We start from the raw sequence: 19,449 nt of genomic DNA on the forward strand, positions 1-19,449 counted from the left end.
ATTTGGGCAGGAAGTCCGAAAAATCGGAAGCCGAAGCATTTTAGCATCCAAAATTTCAGATGTTCTTATATATCGACGTCTACGAGGCAGATTTGGAACTCAGGACTTGAAGGGAGCACATCCTTGTCTGCCACATCAGTTGGGTTTTCACAGAAGTTGAAAGAGGAGAGGCTGAGGAAATGGGCATCTTTGCCTATCATTTGTAAAGTGTTGTCGGCAACACTTTGGTTGCACCAAATCATGTACATAAATAGAATTCGGCCTCTACATTGCCTCATTCTTGATAAGACAACTATGAAACACCACTCCGCCAGTGCTTCATCAACCTAGCGAAAAGAAACACTTTCATGTTGCTATCTCATAAGAATATGCTTAGGAATCCTCTCTAACTTCTTTTTTCTGCAATTTCGCTTCGAAGTATTCGAAAAATATTCTAGAAATATTCGAGAAATATTCGAAAAATATTCGGTTCGATTCGCACTCAATCTTTATTATTCGAATTCGCTTCGCACCCAGAATTTTGCTATTCGCACAGCTCTAGTTTTTTATAAAGATAATTCACTTTAAATTTGGGACCTTTACAAAATGGTACACGGTAACAAGGTACTGCCCCCATAAACAGTATGCTAGGAACCCCTGCACCAACAAAGCAAATCGTACAGCACTTGCTACGTTGCATTTTGTGGAAGAAGTTAATCATAGCAACACTTTACACAAGACATGTCTAAAGCTTCGAGACAGGCACAATGATCTTACCAAATGGGTTCTTGGCAGTGACTGGCTTGCCCTCGAGTGGTTCACTGATGCCGTAAATGTTCTCTGCACGAACACGGAACTTGTACTGCTTGCCTTCCTCGAGGTTGCGCACAGTGTATCTTGTGTTGGGACAGTAGCCTGGCACAGGCTGCCAGAAGTCGGAGCCGATCTCACACTTCTCAAGAAGGTAACCTGCACCAATGAACACACAAATGTTGCAAAATAATTTGTACCATTAGTTTCAGCACGAAACAATTAAGCTACCTAACTACAAACATGATGTAACAGCACATACGCACACAGAAAAAAATAAGAGACAGAATAGAGTGCTGAACTGAACAACTCTGTCCTGTCTTTACCTGCTTTTTTACTGCATATCTGCTGTAACAGTAGAACAATGCATCATCGACTAGCCTGCCAGCAAATGTTAATAAACTACAAACAATATTGAAAAAACTACATAAGTGTTTATGAAGAACATTAAGACACAACTATCACAGAGGACACATATTTTGCCACAAAATACAAATTTTTGTAGATAAAGAGCTTTCGTGCTCAGACAAAGCAATTACAAGAAAACAATTACAGTATCGCAGCGCATCTACGATGCTGCCCGTTAAACTGCTCTATGCAGATGTGCAGCCATGTAAACTAAATCAAACAGAAATACTAATTTGAATGAAAAGAGCAAGAAATAGCTCAAAGCTGCAGATATTTACCTGAACAGCTGCCTAAAGAGATCCAAGAAGCTGTTCTACCTATTTAAATGTCAGTCAGTCTGTCTGAAACACTTTACTCTATTTTATAAAATCTTTATTAAATAGAGCATAATATGGCATTCATCCAATAGACAATCATACCTGTGATCTCTGCTCCACCATCATCCTCTGGTTTCCTCCACTTGAGCATAACTGTAGAGTTAGTCACCTCAGGATATTCAAGTGGTCCTTGAGGAGGTCCAGGCTTATCTGCATTAGAAAAAGTATTGCTGTTAGGAACTATCCTATTCTAGCTAATACTTGTCAAACGACATACCGTAGACGAGAACGTCAATGTCAGCTGAATCTTCTTCATACATGTTCTTTGCCTTGATGTTGTACTTTCCTCTGTCACCTCTCTGTGACACTGGAATGGTGAGGTTGACCGTCTCGTCAGCGGTGTCGGTACGGATACGGTTGGTGGGCGGGATCTCCTTGTCGTTGATCAACCATGTGACAGCAGGTGCAGGTGCACCCGTGAGTGGGATGTTGATGTTGAGTGGATCACCCGCACGTACGCGGATACCCTTTCCGTAGAGACCGTCCAGATGCAACTTTGGCTTCTCTGTAATTCAATATTACAGACGTGTAGATGTCAGCAATTACAAAAGAAATTCAGCAGCTTTTCTTCTGGGATGGCTAAAGAAATGATGATGGTAGGTTAAGGAAAGGGTACATTACTACTAAAGTAAGTCATAAAAAATAAGATTAACACTAGTGTTCCCACATAAGGACTATGTATGCAGATTTAGTGTTGCCCTTTATGCTTGCTCACACATGAGTATAGTAACTCTTAGTAAAGAAACCCTGAATATAAGAGTTTGCACACATACATGCAGCTCATTCTTATAAAAAAAATATTAAAAGCAGATATCAGTAACCTTGCTGACGAAATTTCTACCTTTTCCTAGGAGAATTACAACGCTGCCCATGTTGACTTATCTATGCACGCATTAAACACGCATTAAGGTTTCAGAAAATGTAGTGTTGTGGTTTTGGTTTCCGCTAGGGGTGAGCGAATATTCGAAATTTCGAATATTTTTCAAATAGTGTTTGCTATTCGATTTGATTCGCACTGGAATTTTACTATTCGAACTATTCGAACTTCTCAACAACAAATATAGTAAACGTCCGATTGAAAGTGACCCCTTCAAATTTTATATATGCTTCATCTCATTACACTCTCGTATTGCGGCAAAGCTACCTTTCAAGCTCCGTTACGGTCGAATTTAGCCAAGACACAGTCAACGTCCGACTGGAAGTGGTCCCTAGATTTTTAATATGCTTCACCTCATTACACCCCGTTATTGCGGCAAAGCTGCCTTTCAAGCTCCGTTACGGTCGAACTTTGCCAAGACAGTCAACGTCCGATTGGAAGTGGTCCCTAGATTTTCATTATGCTTCACTTCACCACACCCCGGTATTGCGGCAAAGCTGCCTTTCAAGCTCTCCTACCGTCGCAAATGCACTAACTCAAGAAAACGCTGGTTCCAACATGGAAATGAAACATGTGGCAGAAGTGTGGGCTCAATTAATGCTCTTCTGGACCTGAAATTTGGGTAGGAAGTCCAAAAATTGGAAGCCGAAGCATTTTAGCATCCAAAATTTCAGATGTTCTTATATATCAACGTCTACGAGGCAGATTTGGAACTTCGGACTTGAAGGGAGCACACCCTTGTCCGCCACATCAGTTGGGCTTCCACAGAAGTTGAAAGAGAAGGAGAGGCTGAGGAAATGGCATCTTTGCCTATCACGTGTAAAGTGTTGTCGGCAACACATTGGTTGCACCAAATAATGTACATAAATACAATTCGGCCTCTACATTGCCTCATTCTTGATAAGACAACTATGAAGCACCACCTCGCCAGTGCTTCATCAACCTAGCGAAAAGAAACACTTTCATGTTGCTATCTCATAAGAATAAGCTTAGGAATTCTCTCTAACTTCTTTTTCTGCAATTTCGCTTCGAAGTATTCGAAAAATATTCTAGAAGTATTCGAGAAAGATTCGAAAAATATTCGATTCGATTCACACTCGCACTTCAATATTCGAATGCGCTTCGCACCCAAAATTTTGCTATTCGCACAGCTCTAATATTAATGCAGGCATTGAGTATTTCTGGGATCAAGAGCAAGAAACTGGTCTATGAAAAACTACAACGACCAAAGGAACACAGGACTGGCATTAAAGATGCTCTAATTGCAACCGAGTTTGATAGGCATGAAGGGTTCTCTGGACGTCAACTGCACATATTCAAGAACTAGTGCATTTCTTATGAAAATGTTTAAACTAAAAAGAAAAACATAAAAGAAAAAAAGGAGAAAACATATGACATCCTGAAGTGAACTAAGCAAAGTTATGCAGGCAGGCACATGCAGATGCTTCATTTTGACGTTGAGTTTTGAATTTAGTGTGAAAGTGGTGTAAGGTGTGAAAAGATATAAAAGCAGGGTGCATTCACAGGGGTTCAAAACAGGATACACAAGAGGAGGGTGAGAGAGAAGTAACAACACTGAAAGCCATCAACTCGTCGAGAAAAATAATTCCCTCCCTTAAAGTTGTATAGATCGTACTCTGGTTCACAAATCTGCTGTTCCATAAATATTATCCGCCTGAAGAATCTACCTCTGCAACCTGCTCCTAACTTGGCCTAACAATAACACCTTGACCTGGGCGAGTTGGTACATACTGGGACAAATGCAGCGCGACTTAGGTGAAGACAGGAGACACATAAAGCGGCGCTTGCCTGTGTTTTATGTGGCTCCTGTCTTCGTCTAGGTTGCGCTGCATTTGTCCGAGTCGGCCTAACATCTTGACATCATCAAAGAGGGCAGAGCAGCCACACTCCCGGCAACGCATCGGGAGGTGAGCACCATTACTCTGAACCCTCAATGATGCTGTACACTTTCTCAGCCTGTCATTTAAACAGCGCATAGTTTGTCCTACGTATGCTGTACCGCAGCTGAGCGGTACCCTATACACCACCTCCATGGTGCATGGCACAAGCAGGTGTGCATGCTTTTTTAAACAGGCCAGCACTTGATTGTCCAGCAGCAAGTCCAGAGTAACGGTGCTCTCCTTCCGATGCATTGCAGGGAGCAGGGGTGCCCTGCTCTCTTCGATGATGCCAAAGTGTTTGGCCGTATTAGGGGCAGGTTGGAGAGGTAGATTCCTGAGGCAGGTAGTAGTACATTCCTGAAGCAGACAGTACTTATGCAACTGTAAATATGTCTATCAGTGTACCTTCACTACATCCCTCAGTAGGGGTTTACGTTATTCACGAGCTGATGGCCTTCCGTGTTAATTGTTACTACTTTGTCACCTTCCTCTTCTGTATCCCGTTTTTAACCACTGTAGTTGCATCCTGTTTTTCTACCTGTGTTCACGCCTTGCACCATTTTAAAGACGATGATCTTTCTTGGGATACTTGAACGCAGAAATTTTGGTGTGTCTGTCAGTCTGTCACACGATTCAGCCACCCGGCCAAAGTTTAAGCTCTTGCTGAACGCCCAGCCATCTTGAACTGGTGGCTGCGTTCATACTTCTGAACATTGTCAATCAAAAAGCAAATATTACGCATATCTGAGGCGCAACATCAATACGCGAGTATTAGGTGGTGTGTTCCTTTCCTAGACATTACATATACGTAATTCTAAAGACCCTAAGACCCTAGTATTTCTTAGGCTGCGCCGAAAATGCGACGCTATGCACGAAATGCGAAGCTAGGCACGAAAAAGCCCTCTGCCGACGATATGGTGCTGCCGCTGGCAGTGGCCCTGGGTTCTGCACAAGCTCATGTTTCCTGAAACCGTTGCCAGATGGCATCCATATCTCACGTAGCGCCTCCTCTATTTCATCAATGCCAGCTAGATGCGGCCGATTCAACATAGAGGAGGCTCTGTCTGAGGCAAGGCAAAACATAGTAGTACGGCCGGCAGAAGACTATAGTCTTTCGACGACATTTGCAGCGAAGCACGCAGATCTGCGGCCAATTTGTTACACTAGATTCTAAAATCACTGTCAAAACGAAGCATCTGCAGGTGCCTGCATAACTTTGCTTAGTTAACTTCAGGACATCATATGATCTCTAATATGTGCATAATATGGTATGATCAAGGCATATGTTTTTTGCTTTTTTTATGATTTCCTTTTTCGTTTAAACATTTTCATAGGGATTGCATTAGTTCTTGTGCATGCACTATTCTCATCTATGGGATTATTTGTGCATGTCACACTCGGTTGCAAGTACGGTGTCTTTCCTGCCAGTCCTGTGTTCCTTTGGTCGGTGTTGTTTTTCATCAACAAGTTTTTCGCTCTTGATGCTGGCAATGTCGCACCAATTTGCCCAACTCTGCATGCTTCTACAGCTTATGATTAAGTAATCTTTTTCTTACTGTTATAAAGCTTGAGTTCTTGATACCAGTTACGCCGATTATAAGGCTTGTGGACATTTTAAGAGCTGGATGTGTGGTACTTGGTTTTAAAGGAGCTAAAGCATACATAGACAGTAGGATTGGGAGTGTTGGTACAGTATGATGAAGACTGCGTATCAGTGATAAAGCCAAAATTCATCACATGAGCACACTTAAGTACATCATTTTTTTAATCTGTGATCATGATAGAGGGGGTGCTAGCTGACACAATCATCCCTTGAGGAAATAATCTTGTCAGCCTCAATTCTTTCCCGTGTGGTGCAATTTCTGCATTTTGCACCAATGCTGCAATTGGAAAGCCTTGGCCTACATCCACATGTGCTACAATGAGCAGACAGCCAACCTTGTTTTGACTGATCAGCATTATACAGATGTTCCTTCAACCTCTTGCTTCAGCAATGACCAGCTTGGCCAACGCAATATTTTCAACAGGATAAGGGTAGCCGGCAAAGTACATTGCAAACACAATCCTAAATTTATTTGTATGCTTGATAGTACACCCGTGATTGGTTCTGACCTTGGGACAGACTTTTTTGCACAGGATGCTCAATTTTTGTGGGGCCGAGAAAAGCACGTTCACGTTCACTTGCTGCACTACTTTTTTGAAAATGAGCCCTATTTTATGCATATGAGGAATCAGTGAAGTAAGTCTCTCTATCACGCTGGACTACATTAGTGTTCTGAAAACCATGCAAAAGGCCTTCGGTGACAGAAACTTGCACATCTCTGGTTAACCGGCCATAGTCAGCCTTTGGGATTTGCTCCTTAAACTAGGCTTGTGTTTGTAAGGTTTACGTAAAGAATTTATGAAGCAGGATTTTACAATGTCACATTTAACTAGCTTGAAATGCACAGAATGAAAAGAAACAATGTGTCTATTCCCACGCGGTCGATACATCCACCAAGAGCGACCATTATTCAAGAATAGCCTCACATCATAAAACCTAATTTCACCATTCACAGGAAATTCATGGGTTAGCTCAAGACTTCAAAATAATTCCGCATCAGACCCTACACAGCAGGAATGTCAGTCCTGTATGATGCAACATTGCTGTCCAAACGAAATTAAAGAATCAACACTGTATCTGAAAATGTTACATCACTTTAGTGTTAGCAAAATCCTCCGAAGCAGACCTGTCAAGTTTAGCTAAAAATTAATCACTGATGATGGAAGCAATGCAAGAAGCAATATAAATGCCTGGTTTTTGAAGGTGAGGTTTACCTTCAAAATAAGCCAATTGTCACGTAGGTGTGAGTGACTTACCATGTTTCTTATACTGGAACCTAGTGTTTGTATGGTTTACCTGTTATGCCATTTTTTGATGCTGAAAATTGTCATATCAAAATGTTCAGGTCCCAGAAGTTCAAAGGTAATCATCACCCCTACCTTACCCCCTCCCTCCTGTAATGTGTAGACCTTGCAGTTAGATTGCTATTGGTAGATGGTATTTATACCTTAGTACATATCATAACAATCTTGTAGGCTTGTGCGAATATTAAATTTTAGGTCCGAAGCAAATTGGAAGCAAATAGTGATTTTGTCGAAGCGAATTTCGAAGCGAATTCGAATAGTTTATATCACATATTATAAAGAAAAATGAGTATATTTGTCATGACCAAACTAACCAGTGCAATATTTTTTAAGTTGAAACAAGGCATATGCATATGCCATTCTTTTTGGTTCAAAGGGAAGTGGAAGCAACTTTGAGTATTAGCAGCATTTGACTTTCGGTAGAATGCAAGTGATAACATGTAAAATATGTTATGCTTTTAAATTTACTATACTTACAGCATATAAGCCGGTATAACAAGCTTTTAAACTTAAAAATGATGAATAGATTTGAGGGTAATACAGTAAAACCTCAATAATTCAAACTCGGTTATTTCGAAATCCCACATAATTAGAAGGATTTTACGGCGCCGTATTTTGCAATGTAAATTTAAGTGGATAATTTGAAGCGGCGGTCAGTACCAGCCCGGTTAATTCGAAAACTTTAGGTGCCATGTGCCAATTCCGGATCCCGATTTAGCCTCAAATCCGCAGAAACGATGGCCGTTAGGAGCCACAAGGCAATGCACTGTAGCGATACTAATGGGTGACAAGTGAAGCATCCCAGCCTCGCTGCTGCCAGGGCAATAAAAAAAAACAAAAGGCGGTTTCGTGGTCAGCTGAAATTTGCGCCTGCGGAAAAGAAGACGTGCTTCACTGCAACACAGCGGTGAGACGCGGGCAGCATGACGCATGCTTCTCTCAACGTCAGCGTGTCACGATTTACCCATTCTTTCTGGGAAAATTGAGAAATGAATGAAAGGCGGTCTGACGTAATTCGCAATGTATGCGAACCTCAGAGTGGCGGTTGTTCCGATAATTTGCGCACTTGTACTGCTGGCGGAGTACTTGCCTGCAACGCCTACTACGAAAACTCAGTTCGAAAACTTCAACGATCATCTTTTCCACCCAGAACACATCGCGAATTCCGTCACACTGGTCATTATTGAATTATTTATTTTAACAGAAAGAATGGGCGAATGGTCGCATCGTGACGCGCTGACGCTGCAAGGAGCAGGTGACACGCTGCCCGCGTGTCACCACTGTGTTGCAGCGAAGCATGTCTTTTTTTCCGCGGGCGCGCATTTCAGTTGACCACGAGACCGGTTTTTTTCCTCTTTCTTTTTTTTTTCTTGCGCTGGCAGCGGTGAGGCCCGCTGTTTCCCCGGTTTAGCGGCAAAATTGGGGCCAGGTATTGCTGGGAAACATAACCTTTGTAGCCGAAAACTAGCAGGCACAGCAAACGACCACCTCTGATTACTTCCAGTAATTAAATGTTCCTTGCATCCCGCTTTTTGTATGTTTGGTTCATTCGAAAACCCGCTTAATGAGATTTTTCACAGTCCCAGTGACTTTGAATCAACGAGGTTTTACTGTACGTTCATTTAACCTTGAAGTGGGGCTTCGCGGCAGTGCCCATTTCTCCTGGAAAGGTGTCTTCACGCTATAGCACACCACCACTGCAGTGAAACCACTTTTACAGGGGGTTATATGCGGTTTATATATGTCTATTCGATCATTTCGAATACTTCGAAATTTCCTAGAATTTAAATTTGTTTCGAAGCAAATTCGAATAGTGTAATATTCGTTCGAATATTGGAAGTGCTCGAATATTCGCACAAGCCTACAATCTTGGATGAAATCTAATGAGTTAAACTGGCATGTTGTTGCTGCCAGCTTGCACGAAGAGTATGCTCTTGCAACAAGATGCTCGAAAACTGCATAACAATAATTGAACCAAGAATTGGGTAGATAAACACGTTGGGCTAGTTGATGAACTGCGTGAAGGAAATGTATATCCCTCCAAAAATATGTGACTATTGGAAATGCTGAAGAAGACCAGCTGCCTTTCTTATTTCATCACCATTTCTTAATTCATTTGTGGCTGGATGTATACTTTCTCAGCTGGGTAAATGCAGTGGATGTTTCAGTGATGAATTGCCCAAGAAATTTTAATTTTTTTTCTTCTTTTTTTTCACAGGGTACACGTGCAGCAAGTTTACAACGAGCATTCTTCACTTAAAAAATAGCCTTTCATCGATGCTCAGCAGGGAAATTAAATGAAGGGGAAATATGACAACCATGTGGATGTCATATTTCCCTTTCATTTATTCACCCATTACTTCTGCTCAATAAATGTTTTTTATTCATTTTCTTGAGAAATGCCTTTGTCGAGCACAACTGCATGTTGGTTGAACATGCATACGTGCACATTTGTGTTATACTGGCTTCATATATGTCAATCATTGAATTTATGGTCAGGCACAAATATAATTACATCTGATCACTCATAACAAGTGTTATTATGCATGGTAGCTAATTTTTTTATATGATTGTTTTCGGTGTCATTGGCCACAATGCTCAAGCTTGGCTGCTGGTCATTGTAATAAGATGTTTTATGCTTGCTAGGAAAGCACTCTCAACAACACACAAGTGGAATTGTTGTCAGTATGTTTTGAACAATTCAATGTGGCCAATATATTTTTCAGCCACAGTAAGATGTCCTGAAGGAACACATCAAAGAGTCGAATGACTGTTGATGCTGGAAGTCATTTTGTGCTCACCAGACAATCACTTGTAAGGACACATCAGAATGACGGTGGCCAATATGTTTTTGAATGACATTACAAGTACATTAGGAAAATTCTAAAGAATAACATTAAACAGTCAAATGACGGTTGATGACGATGGTCGTTTCATGCACACTAGACAATCACTTGTATTCACGCATCAGAGAATAATCTGGAATCACGCATCAGACAATCACTTGTATTTACGCACCAGAAAATCGTTTGCAATCACGCATCAGACAATCACTTGTATTCACGCACCAGACAATCACTCGTATTTACGCATCAGAATAATTGGCCAATATGTTTTTGAATGACATTACAAGTACATTAATTTATTCTTAAGAATATCAATAGACAGTCAAATGACCGAAATGTCGGAAGTCATTAGACTTTCTTGTTGAACTCATCTCACATTTTCATAAGGGACGAACGATGGCTGTCTGCTTTAGAATCTCTCAAAGGGTGACCGCTTCGTTACACTCTCGTTTATTGCTCGCCGGGGCGCGATTACGCCTGTTTTTGTGCAGACAGAAGAGCAGAAATTCACCGTCAGCAATAAAGCTGCAATTCACTACTCCAGATGACCAGTAAACTCTTTCACGTGTTGTATTCTAACGGGGCAAAAAAAGAAATTGAACTAAAACTTTATCTTCGCTCAAAATGAAGGGTTCCAGAGGAACTACTTTACATCTCTGACGCACTCATAGAAGCTTGGTTCCAAGCGCTGCCTAGGCGCATAGTGGTCGGCCGCGACGTGACGATGACACGTGAAGCCATTAGCTGGAATGGGGTCCCGTGACGGCCAAAAGCCTCAATAACATTTGCTGGCAGGCTAGTTCCAATGATGCATAGTTCAAAGGTAAAAACAGCACGAACGAAACGAAACACTAGGAAGCCACGGGACATAGTGGTGACTTCAACTAACGGTTTATTCTTGGGTGAGCTTGCCTAGTTATCGAAAACCATCAAAATCAGACAAGATATCGCTCAAAGAAAACGGAACAAGAAAAAATATGAAGCCCTTACCACAAACACGTGCGCCACTGCGTCGTCCTCTCCATAATATAAAATTCCAAGAAAAAAGCGGCCCAAAGCCGCTTTTTTCTTGAGTTGTACCCGAGAGGGCACGTCAGCGTTTCTACCTTCATGCAACAGTCAAGAAAGGAAGTATTCCTTCTCTCCTTTGAAAAGGTCTGTAGTCTCACTTATTTATATGGACTCTATATAGACTTACCTCTTTCGGGTGGTGTTTTTGCTCGTCGCCTTGGAAAGAAAGGAACAAAAAAGGAATTACGCTTTCCCCAAAACACGCCATTTACAAAGAGCTCCACGACTAAAACATGGAAATGGTGACAATAGCGTACAAAACTGGGCTAGTTAGTTGATCTTTATGGTATAAAAATCACAGTTTCACCACAAGGGCGAAGCAAGGAATGCGATAGCAACAACTTGTAATACTATACGAAGGCTGGCAACTAATTTTTTTGGATCCAATATCGCGTAACTCTACAAAACGCTGGTGTAAGAGAATGCGGCAACTCCAGGGAGACATGCTCATTTTGCAGTCTCTTCGCGTTGAGAGCGCAGCATGTAGGAGGGTATACGAGCCGACCGCTACTGCCTGTCGAAATAGCGCGCGCGCCTGCAGTCGTGACCTCGCCCTTAGAATCAAAGTTCACAGTCGCTGCTCGAGGAAGCCCCGGCTTCCCCCCCCCCCCCCACCTACCCGCGTCCCTTAATGCTCATTAAAGACGGGCGGGGCGTTTCCTCTCTGCTTGAGCATTCGATGGCCGGCTAACATGCGGAGTGATGTTATCGCACGCGCCCTCCGAGCGACGGAAATTGGCCGGCTCGTTTGATCTCTGCTTCAGCCGCGTTCATCGCCGACGCTTGCGCGCGTTTATTCACGGGTAGAACATACGATGCGCGGGGGTATGTTATCAGTTTGGACTTTACGCAGGACATGACGGCAACGGTGACGTCGATGCCAACGGCAAAAACCAGTCGAGAGTGTCCATATAACTATAACTATAGCTTTATTGATGCATAGAAGTGTGCTAGCATGAACTGGTATCGCGTGAGCGGCTAAAAACATTGAAGGAATAATAGAGATTTGTGTGCATTGGCTATAACGTTAATGCAGTGAAGCAGGTGACAGTGTTGTGTGCCACCGACGGCTGTTACAGGTTTACGCTAGCCATAGTTTTATATTCAATGAACAAACTGTGAACCACATGCAATAAAATGCAATTTGTCAGCAACATTTGTATAAGAACGTATAGCGTAGGTAAGCTTAAATTTTGTTTTGGTAACATTTCAAACGAAATGTACACATGCGACACGGCCACTAAAGTCTCGTCCGTGCTTGTTACGGCGTCACGCACGTAGAGGTCTTTTAAAGCTCGGAAACATCGGAAATTAAAGTGGAAAAAATATTAAAGCGCATTAAAGTATTAAAACAATAAAGCAAAAACAGCATGCGTTTCAACCATAACGGTAAACTGCGTGAAACAACCTTGTCTTGCACTATAGCGGAAGGGAGCCAAATGAACGCTAACGTAATTAAGTTCATCCGGTGCCATGAATTTAGATGTAAAAATGCTACTGCACTTTCTTTTGCAGCGGAAGATATGGCCCATCTCAGCTGGCTCGTGGTCATATGGCCAGAGTCTAATACTTCTTACGGTCACGAAACTTCACCGTCACGCTATGGGGCAGCTTCATACGCCGCCCAAAGCTGCCGCAATGCGGCGCCGCTGTGCCATTGAGGGCAGAGCCGTCGATGGGGAGAGTCTGGCGAATGGGCGGGGCAGTGACGTCGCGGCGCGGCGATGACGCTGTCACGTCACCGCCACGCCTCCGCTCCGGCGCCGTCCGCCATATATAGTCTTTCCGCGCGACGGGCGCACGGCTGAGGCTATGTACGCGCTGTTCGTTCATGAAATCTAGCGCTCCTAAACAAATTGCGAAAGCGAAATTGTGCAAGAACATTGTTATACAAGTTTAATGAAGAATATGGAGTGAATTAGACGTGTCCAAATCATCGTGAAACTGAGTTGTGTACGCCGATTCGAGTCCACGATGTTCTACGATACGCGCTGTGCTTTTAGAGCGCAGCTCTTAGGCGCCTGTTCCTGCGTTGTTCGGCATCGCCGTTGGTGTCGTCGGTGTAACCGATAGAGCGAACGAGGACGAAAGACAGCGAACGTGGATTCTGTCGATGTAACAAGCCACTGGCCTCTAACATCGCTTTCTTCCTCCGTCATGCGGGCTCACCCTTCGGTCGGATCTCGTGCGCATGCAGGGTTGGTGGGTGCGCTGATACTGTGTCGCTTGTCCTGACGAGGATGTCGATGACGCCTGCAATGCACAGAGTGGCGTGCGTAGCACTCGAGCACTGGCAGTTTCTGTGGCAATATGTAACGAATGTTCCAATGCGGATAGCCAGAAATTAAAACACAGTTCGCGTTGCCTCAACAGAAAGCTGCCCTCAGAATTCGCATGAGGGATTATAGTGATCATCGGTGACTTTTTCAGCTATGAAGATCTGTGGGTTTGCGTCTATTTTGTTGTTTTTTTCTTGATTAATTTTTTAAAGCTTGAGTTCAATAATAACGACGCTTGGTAATGTTTCTGTCGCTTTTTTGATCCAGCGATGATGCTCGCTCCGAACTGTGTACTATACTCTCCTGAACTTTGTACTATGTACCGGAGTACCGGCGAGTGCGCAAGATCACTATACAGTCAGAAATCGGATCTCCCATGCTCGCGCTTTCAACAGTATGGGGGTGTTCATGCAGGCAGAATTCGCGCTGTTGAATGTCATGGTCATTAAAACATTGCTTTTAGGGCGAGCGCCTTATATGAAACGCGCGAATTGACTGGACTCCCGAGGCTTCGGCGCCAACACGAGTGAGGCAGAAAATCCTGTGATGACGTCACCAGAACGTCGTAGATAGCTCAAATTTGTGACGTGTCAACGACGTCATGCTGACGTCGGGTTACGTTACGTCATCTGTTATTCTCATCACATGACATCGGCGCTTTGCACAGCCTCCGTGATCGCCCGCCGATCACGGAGGCAATGCAAGACCTGGGCACGAGCAGAAAGCTTGCAACGCCTCCGATCTTGGAGGCAGTAAAAATCATGTGATCACTTCACTAGGACATCATGGATAGCTAAACGTTGTGACGTCACAATGACGTCATGTTGACGTCAGCTTAGTCAACATGACGTATCAGGTGACGTCAGCTTACGTTACGTCACCTGATAACGCCATCACATGACATCGGCGCTTTGCACAGCCTCCGTGATCGGTGGGCCAATCACGAAGGCAGTGCAAATTGGCGAAGTCATGCGATGACGTCATCGCGTGAAGTTACGTTATTCGATGTCATTATGACGTCACAAGCTTTGGTCGTATGGTGACGTCATTACGTGATGATTTTTAGCATCCCTCGTGCTGACGCCTCCGACGCTGGACGCCGACCCCGCGGACGCCGGCGGTCAATTTTCGCGTTTGCTGAGGCATCTAAGGTTTTAGTCTTCGGAGAGTTCGGCGGAGGGGCGGAGCCAACAACCATCCAAATTTAGCGGCGGCGCTGTCCGCCAGCCATTTTGTGCCGCGGCACTGTAAGCTCGCGTTGGCGTGCGCCCGCGACGCTCCGTCTCTGGCGAACCCTTTCTTCAGCGAGTTAAGGGGCTGATATACTCCAGCGTAACGTTGACGCGCGCGCACGCTCGGCACAGTGACGCTACGCTAACAAACGTGCAGCACTCTATAGGCCAACGCGCGATGCGACTGACGCGCCCAGCGTCCGTCAACGCGCCCCGGCTGCAGCCGGCGCGAGATGCGACATGCTGCATTCCACGCCGGCGACGTTATCCAGACTGAACTGCGTCTGTGTCTCTACGTGAAGAAGGGACGCCAAGTGCGCTCAATTGCGCATGCGTCAAGGCGACGTAGTGCGTCGCGCAAGTGGGAGTATAGAGTGCTCTGTTTTCGCGTCAACGTAACGTGACAAACATAGCGTCCCCAACTCCCGCCGCCGCGGGCTACTGCGCTGCAAGCCCCCATTGCGACGTCCGTGCAGGTCCACGATGTTCCACGCAGCCGACACGTGCACGAACAGCAGCAAAGACACACCAGGTCGGTCACAGAGGAAGCATAAATGCCGACAGCGACGTCACGTGTACAGCATCACGAGAAACCTCGGCACGAAATGGCGTCGGCGGCGCGGAAGCGCGCTGTTGCACGACTGGCGGCGAGATCAAAAGAGCGCCGAACTCTCCCAAAGGGAATATACGGCTCTGGTTTTAGCCAGAGCAGGTGCAGGGCCCCTAGAAGGCGAGTGTTAGATGAAAACACTACTTCGTACTGCTAGTCTGTGATAGCGGACATCCTGTTGGTTTACTTTAGAAAATCATTTTTCTGCTCAACTTCACGCTCTATACTTCCTAATCACGAAATTTCATCGAGTACATGAGGGCCCCTTGCTATAGTAGAAGAGCTTCCTGCACGAGCACAGACATCGCGCACATACGTAAATGAATAAAAAAGCGCAAGGCACATTCGCTTAGCACAGAGGCGCGGATTAATTTACCTGCGCAAATTAAGCGTAAAACTGGTTAGCATGTGCAGAAGCGGCAACACACTGCGGTAAATGACACCATAGGCTGACAGTCACAGACGCGCAGACCACATAACGCGCAACACATGCCAGATAAACGCCGCAACTGACGCGCGGCGGCACTAACCCGCGATATCGAAATAAATCTTCCCCTCACAACATCACGGTAACATTCCAATGTGCCCAAGCGTTCGAAACGCGAACCATAAAACTCCTTTTTTTCAGCGTGGCACAATGATTTTTAAAGTTTGTGCGCCTGAAAGGGCCCCATTGCACAACGAATAATAAGTTTGTGTTAATGGTACGCTGTTTATAATACCAGCAATATTCAAGCGAAATACTCAAGTACGTATCTCGCGTAACACGGAGCAGTAGGGTCGGGGTCCAATTTGCTGCGTCTAATGTTTCTAATCCAAAGGCGTTGTCGGTTTTTGATTAAACAACAGCCCATCGCACGCAACAAATTCAAGCGTGAATGCGAGGAGCAGTCGCCATGAATACGCGCGCGAGACCATACGCGGCTTCGCACAAGAGCTTCGCAACCTACGACCTACGCGCGCTACTCAGCAATCGTGTAAATGCGGCGTGCCGGCGCTCGCCGTCGCGGCTCCGCGCCGCGCTACCGCTGCTGCCGCCACTGCCGCCCGCCGCCGCCGGCGAGGAAAGAGGATTTACGTCACGAGAAGAAGGCGGCGCTGGGGCGGGGCGCGGCGAGCGGCGAGATGAAACAATCGCCAAACTCTCCCGAAGGGTATATATGGCTCTGATTGAGGGTAGGGAGCCTACATGACCGGCCGTTCACGTAGGCTCCCTAATTGAGGGTAGAGCTACTGTATATTGTCGCGGTGCAAAGCGAACAAAAGATAAGAACAACATACAGCGACGAAACAGCGTGTTCAAATCTGCTGTACAGAAAAACGCCTTCCTTCTCTCCGAAACCTACATTCCCACTAGCCGGAGTCTGCAAAACATTCCCATCATCATTGTCTTTCATGTATACACACGTTACCTTTCCTTAAAGCGGTATGGTAGGGTAGATCGACCAAAAAGCGATTTATTTATTTTATTGCTAAAAAATTATAGACACTATGAGGAGCAAAACCATGCATGCATTCGCAAGCACGTTGGAGGGCCCCAAGTTCTTTAAAAATGGCGGCAAAGACCGCGCCTTGTTGGCACATTCAGAACACATTCAGTCTTGGCACATTCAGAAAATGTGAACCGGTCCTTAGGAACAATGCCCTCAGTATACGTTCACGGCCTCCGAAACGTGAAGGAAAGGGAAATCCGGAGCCGTGGTGAATTAAGTCGGGGAGATCATGCGATGACTAACCTAGTCACCCCCTGAGGAAGGGACCGAATCGGTCCCGAAACGTCGGGCTCTCTCTAAAAACTTGGCTGGAGCCATTTCAACTTCCTAAAAGAAAATACTACTGGCCTCGCCTCATTGCCGACGTCACCCACTACGTAAAGACTTGCCGAGACTGTCAACGACGGAAGACGCCGCCCAGAAAAACCAGCCGGACTTCAGCCGATTGAGCCACCTGCTGGAACGGTCGACGAGTAGACCTCGGCGACCGTTCCAGCACATTGGGATGGACCTCCTAGGGCCGCTCCCAACGTCGCCTTGCGGTAATAAGTGGATCGTCGTAGCTACCGACTACATGACCCGCTACGCCGAAACACGGACCCTGCCCAAAGGCAGTGCCGCCGAGGTAGCCAAGTTCTTCGTTGAGAACATCGTCCTACGTCATGGCGCCCCAGAGGTCCTCATCACAGACAGAGGTACCGCCTTTACTGCGGGCCTAACTCAGGCAGTTCTGAGATACAGCCAGACAAGTCACCGCCGCACAACCGCCCACCACCCACATACAAATGGCCTCACTAAGCGTCTAAACAAGACAATCGCTGACATGCTGGCCATGTACGTCGACGTCGAACACAAGACCTGGGATGCCATCCTTCCGTACGTGACCTTGGTCTACGGAAGGAACGCGGCAACGACGCTTGACGCCATGTTACCCAACATCCGCGATGAAGAAAATCTGGAGGTCACTGTTTACCTCCAGCGCGCCGAAGAAGCCCGACAGCTCGCCCGCCAACGCATCAAGAATCAGCAAATGACCGACAGCCGCCGTTTCGTGGAATTCCGCTTCGTAGAATACCAGCCCGGCGACCGTGTTTGGGTCAGGACGCCGATACGCCGACGTGGGCTCAGTGAACGATTTCTTCGGCGATACTTCGGGCCATACAAGCGGGCCATACAAGGTGCTTCGACGTCTCGGCGCTCTTAACGACGAGGTTTGAGCCTATATCTATCTAGCCGCCTACGACATTGTGTTCTCCTGGCCGTTTCGTTAATCGGATGTATACCAAAATTGGCATGGAATAACATGACCGTATTACGAACATAAATGACAGGTCATATCATGAAAATCATGACATGCATGTCATGAACAGCATGATTTACATTCCACGGCCTTGGGGCTCTGCAGCCATTCCGTTAATTTCATACATACCAAAACTGGTATGACGTGACAAGAGTTCATAGCGAACATAATGACAGGTCCTAACGTGCAAATCATGACACGCACGTCATGTGCCGCATAATTTACATTACATGGTCTCGGGGCGCTCGCGGCCGTTTAAATGAATGGATGTATACGAAAACTAGTATGACGAGACATTTCGACATGACAAACATAACTGACACGTGGTAACATGAAAATCATGACACGCATGTCATGCACGTCATAATTTACATGCCACGCTCGTGACGCACTCGCGGCCGTTTCGCTAGGTTGATATACACCAAAATTGGTATTGCGCAATGTGAATGTATGAAGAACATGAATAACAGGTGGTAGCATGAAAACCATGACATGCATGTCATGTATGTCATGATTTACATTCCACGCTCATGGTGCATTCACGGCCGTTTCGCTGGCTTGATATACACCAAAATTGGTATTGCGCGATGTGACTGTATGAAGAACATGAATAACAGGTGGTAACATGAAAACCATGACATGCATGTCATGTATGTCATGATTTACATGCCACGCTCATGACGCACTCGCGGCTGTTTCGCTAGGTTGATATACACCAAAATTGGTATTGCGCGACGCGACTGTATGACGAACGTAAATTAGAGGTGGTAACATGAAAATCATGACACGCGTGTCATTCACGACATAATTTACATGCCACACTCATGACGCACTCGCGGCCGTTTCGCTAGGTTGATATACACCAAAATTGGTATTGCGCGGTGTGACTGTATCAAGAACATCAATAACAGGTGGTAACATGAAAACCATGACATGCATGTCATGTATGTTTACATGCCACGCTCATGGTGCATTCGCGGCCGTTTCGCGGGCTCGCTATACACCAAAATTGGTATTGCACGACGCGACTGTATGACGAACGTAAATTAGATGTGGTAACATGAAAATCATGACATGCGTGTCATGCACGACATAATTTACATGGCATGCTCATGGTGCGCTCGCGGCCGTTTCGCTAGGTTGATATACACCAAAATTGGTATTGCGCGGTGTGACTGTATCAAGAACATGAATAACAGGTGGTAACATGAAAACCATGACGTGCATGTCATGATTTACATGCCACGCTCATGGTGCATTAGCGGACGTTTCACTAGCTTGATATACACCAAAATTGGCATTGCGTGACGAAAATGTATGCCGAACGTAAATGACAAGTGGTAACATGAAAACCATGAT

The 19,449-nt window shown here is 45.3% G+C and overlaps 1 protein-coding gene across 1 annotated transcript; it reads right to left on the reverse strand.

The window, feature by feature from the left end:
* Positions 1-724: 724 nt before the first annotated feature.
* Positions 725-2,081, reverse strand: LOC119404322 (twitchin). Its single transcript, XM_037670874.2, has 3 exons — positions 1,792-2,081; positions 1,617-1,724; positions 725-948 (listed from the first exon to the last, which is right to left on the reverse strand). The coding sequence occupies exons 1-3, from the start codon at positions 1,832-1,834 to the stop codon at positions 725-727; spliced, it is 375 nt and encodes a 124-aa protein (XP_037526802.2). The 5' UTR covers positions 1,835-2,081.
* Between the last annotated feature and the right edge of the window lie 17,368 nt (positions 2,082-19,449).

Source organism: Rhipicephalus sanguineus, chromosome 9 (genome assembly GCF_013339695.2).
Source record: "Rhipicephalus sanguineus isolate Rsan-2018 chromosome 9, BIME_Rsan_1.4, whole genome shotgun sequence".
Taxonomy (NCBI): domain Eukaryota; kingdom Metazoa; phylum Arthropoda; class Arachnida; order Ixodida; family Ixodidae; genus Rhipicephalus; species Rhipicephalus sanguineus.

Excerpts from the sequence above, each read along its gene's own strand:
- LOC119404322 (XM_037670874.2), bottom strand. The coding sequence starts at position 1,834 with ATGTATGAAGAAGATTCAGCTGACATTGACGTTCTCGTCTACG. Across the intron at positions 1,725-1,791 it reads CATTGACGTTCTCGTCTACG|ATAAGCCTGGACCTCCTCAA; the intron begins GTATGTCGTTTG and ends TTTCTAATGCAG. Across the intron at positions 949-1,616 it reads TGGTGGAGCAGAGATCACAG|GTTACCTTCTTGAGAAGTGT; the intron begins GTATGATTGTCT and ends TCATTGGTGCAG.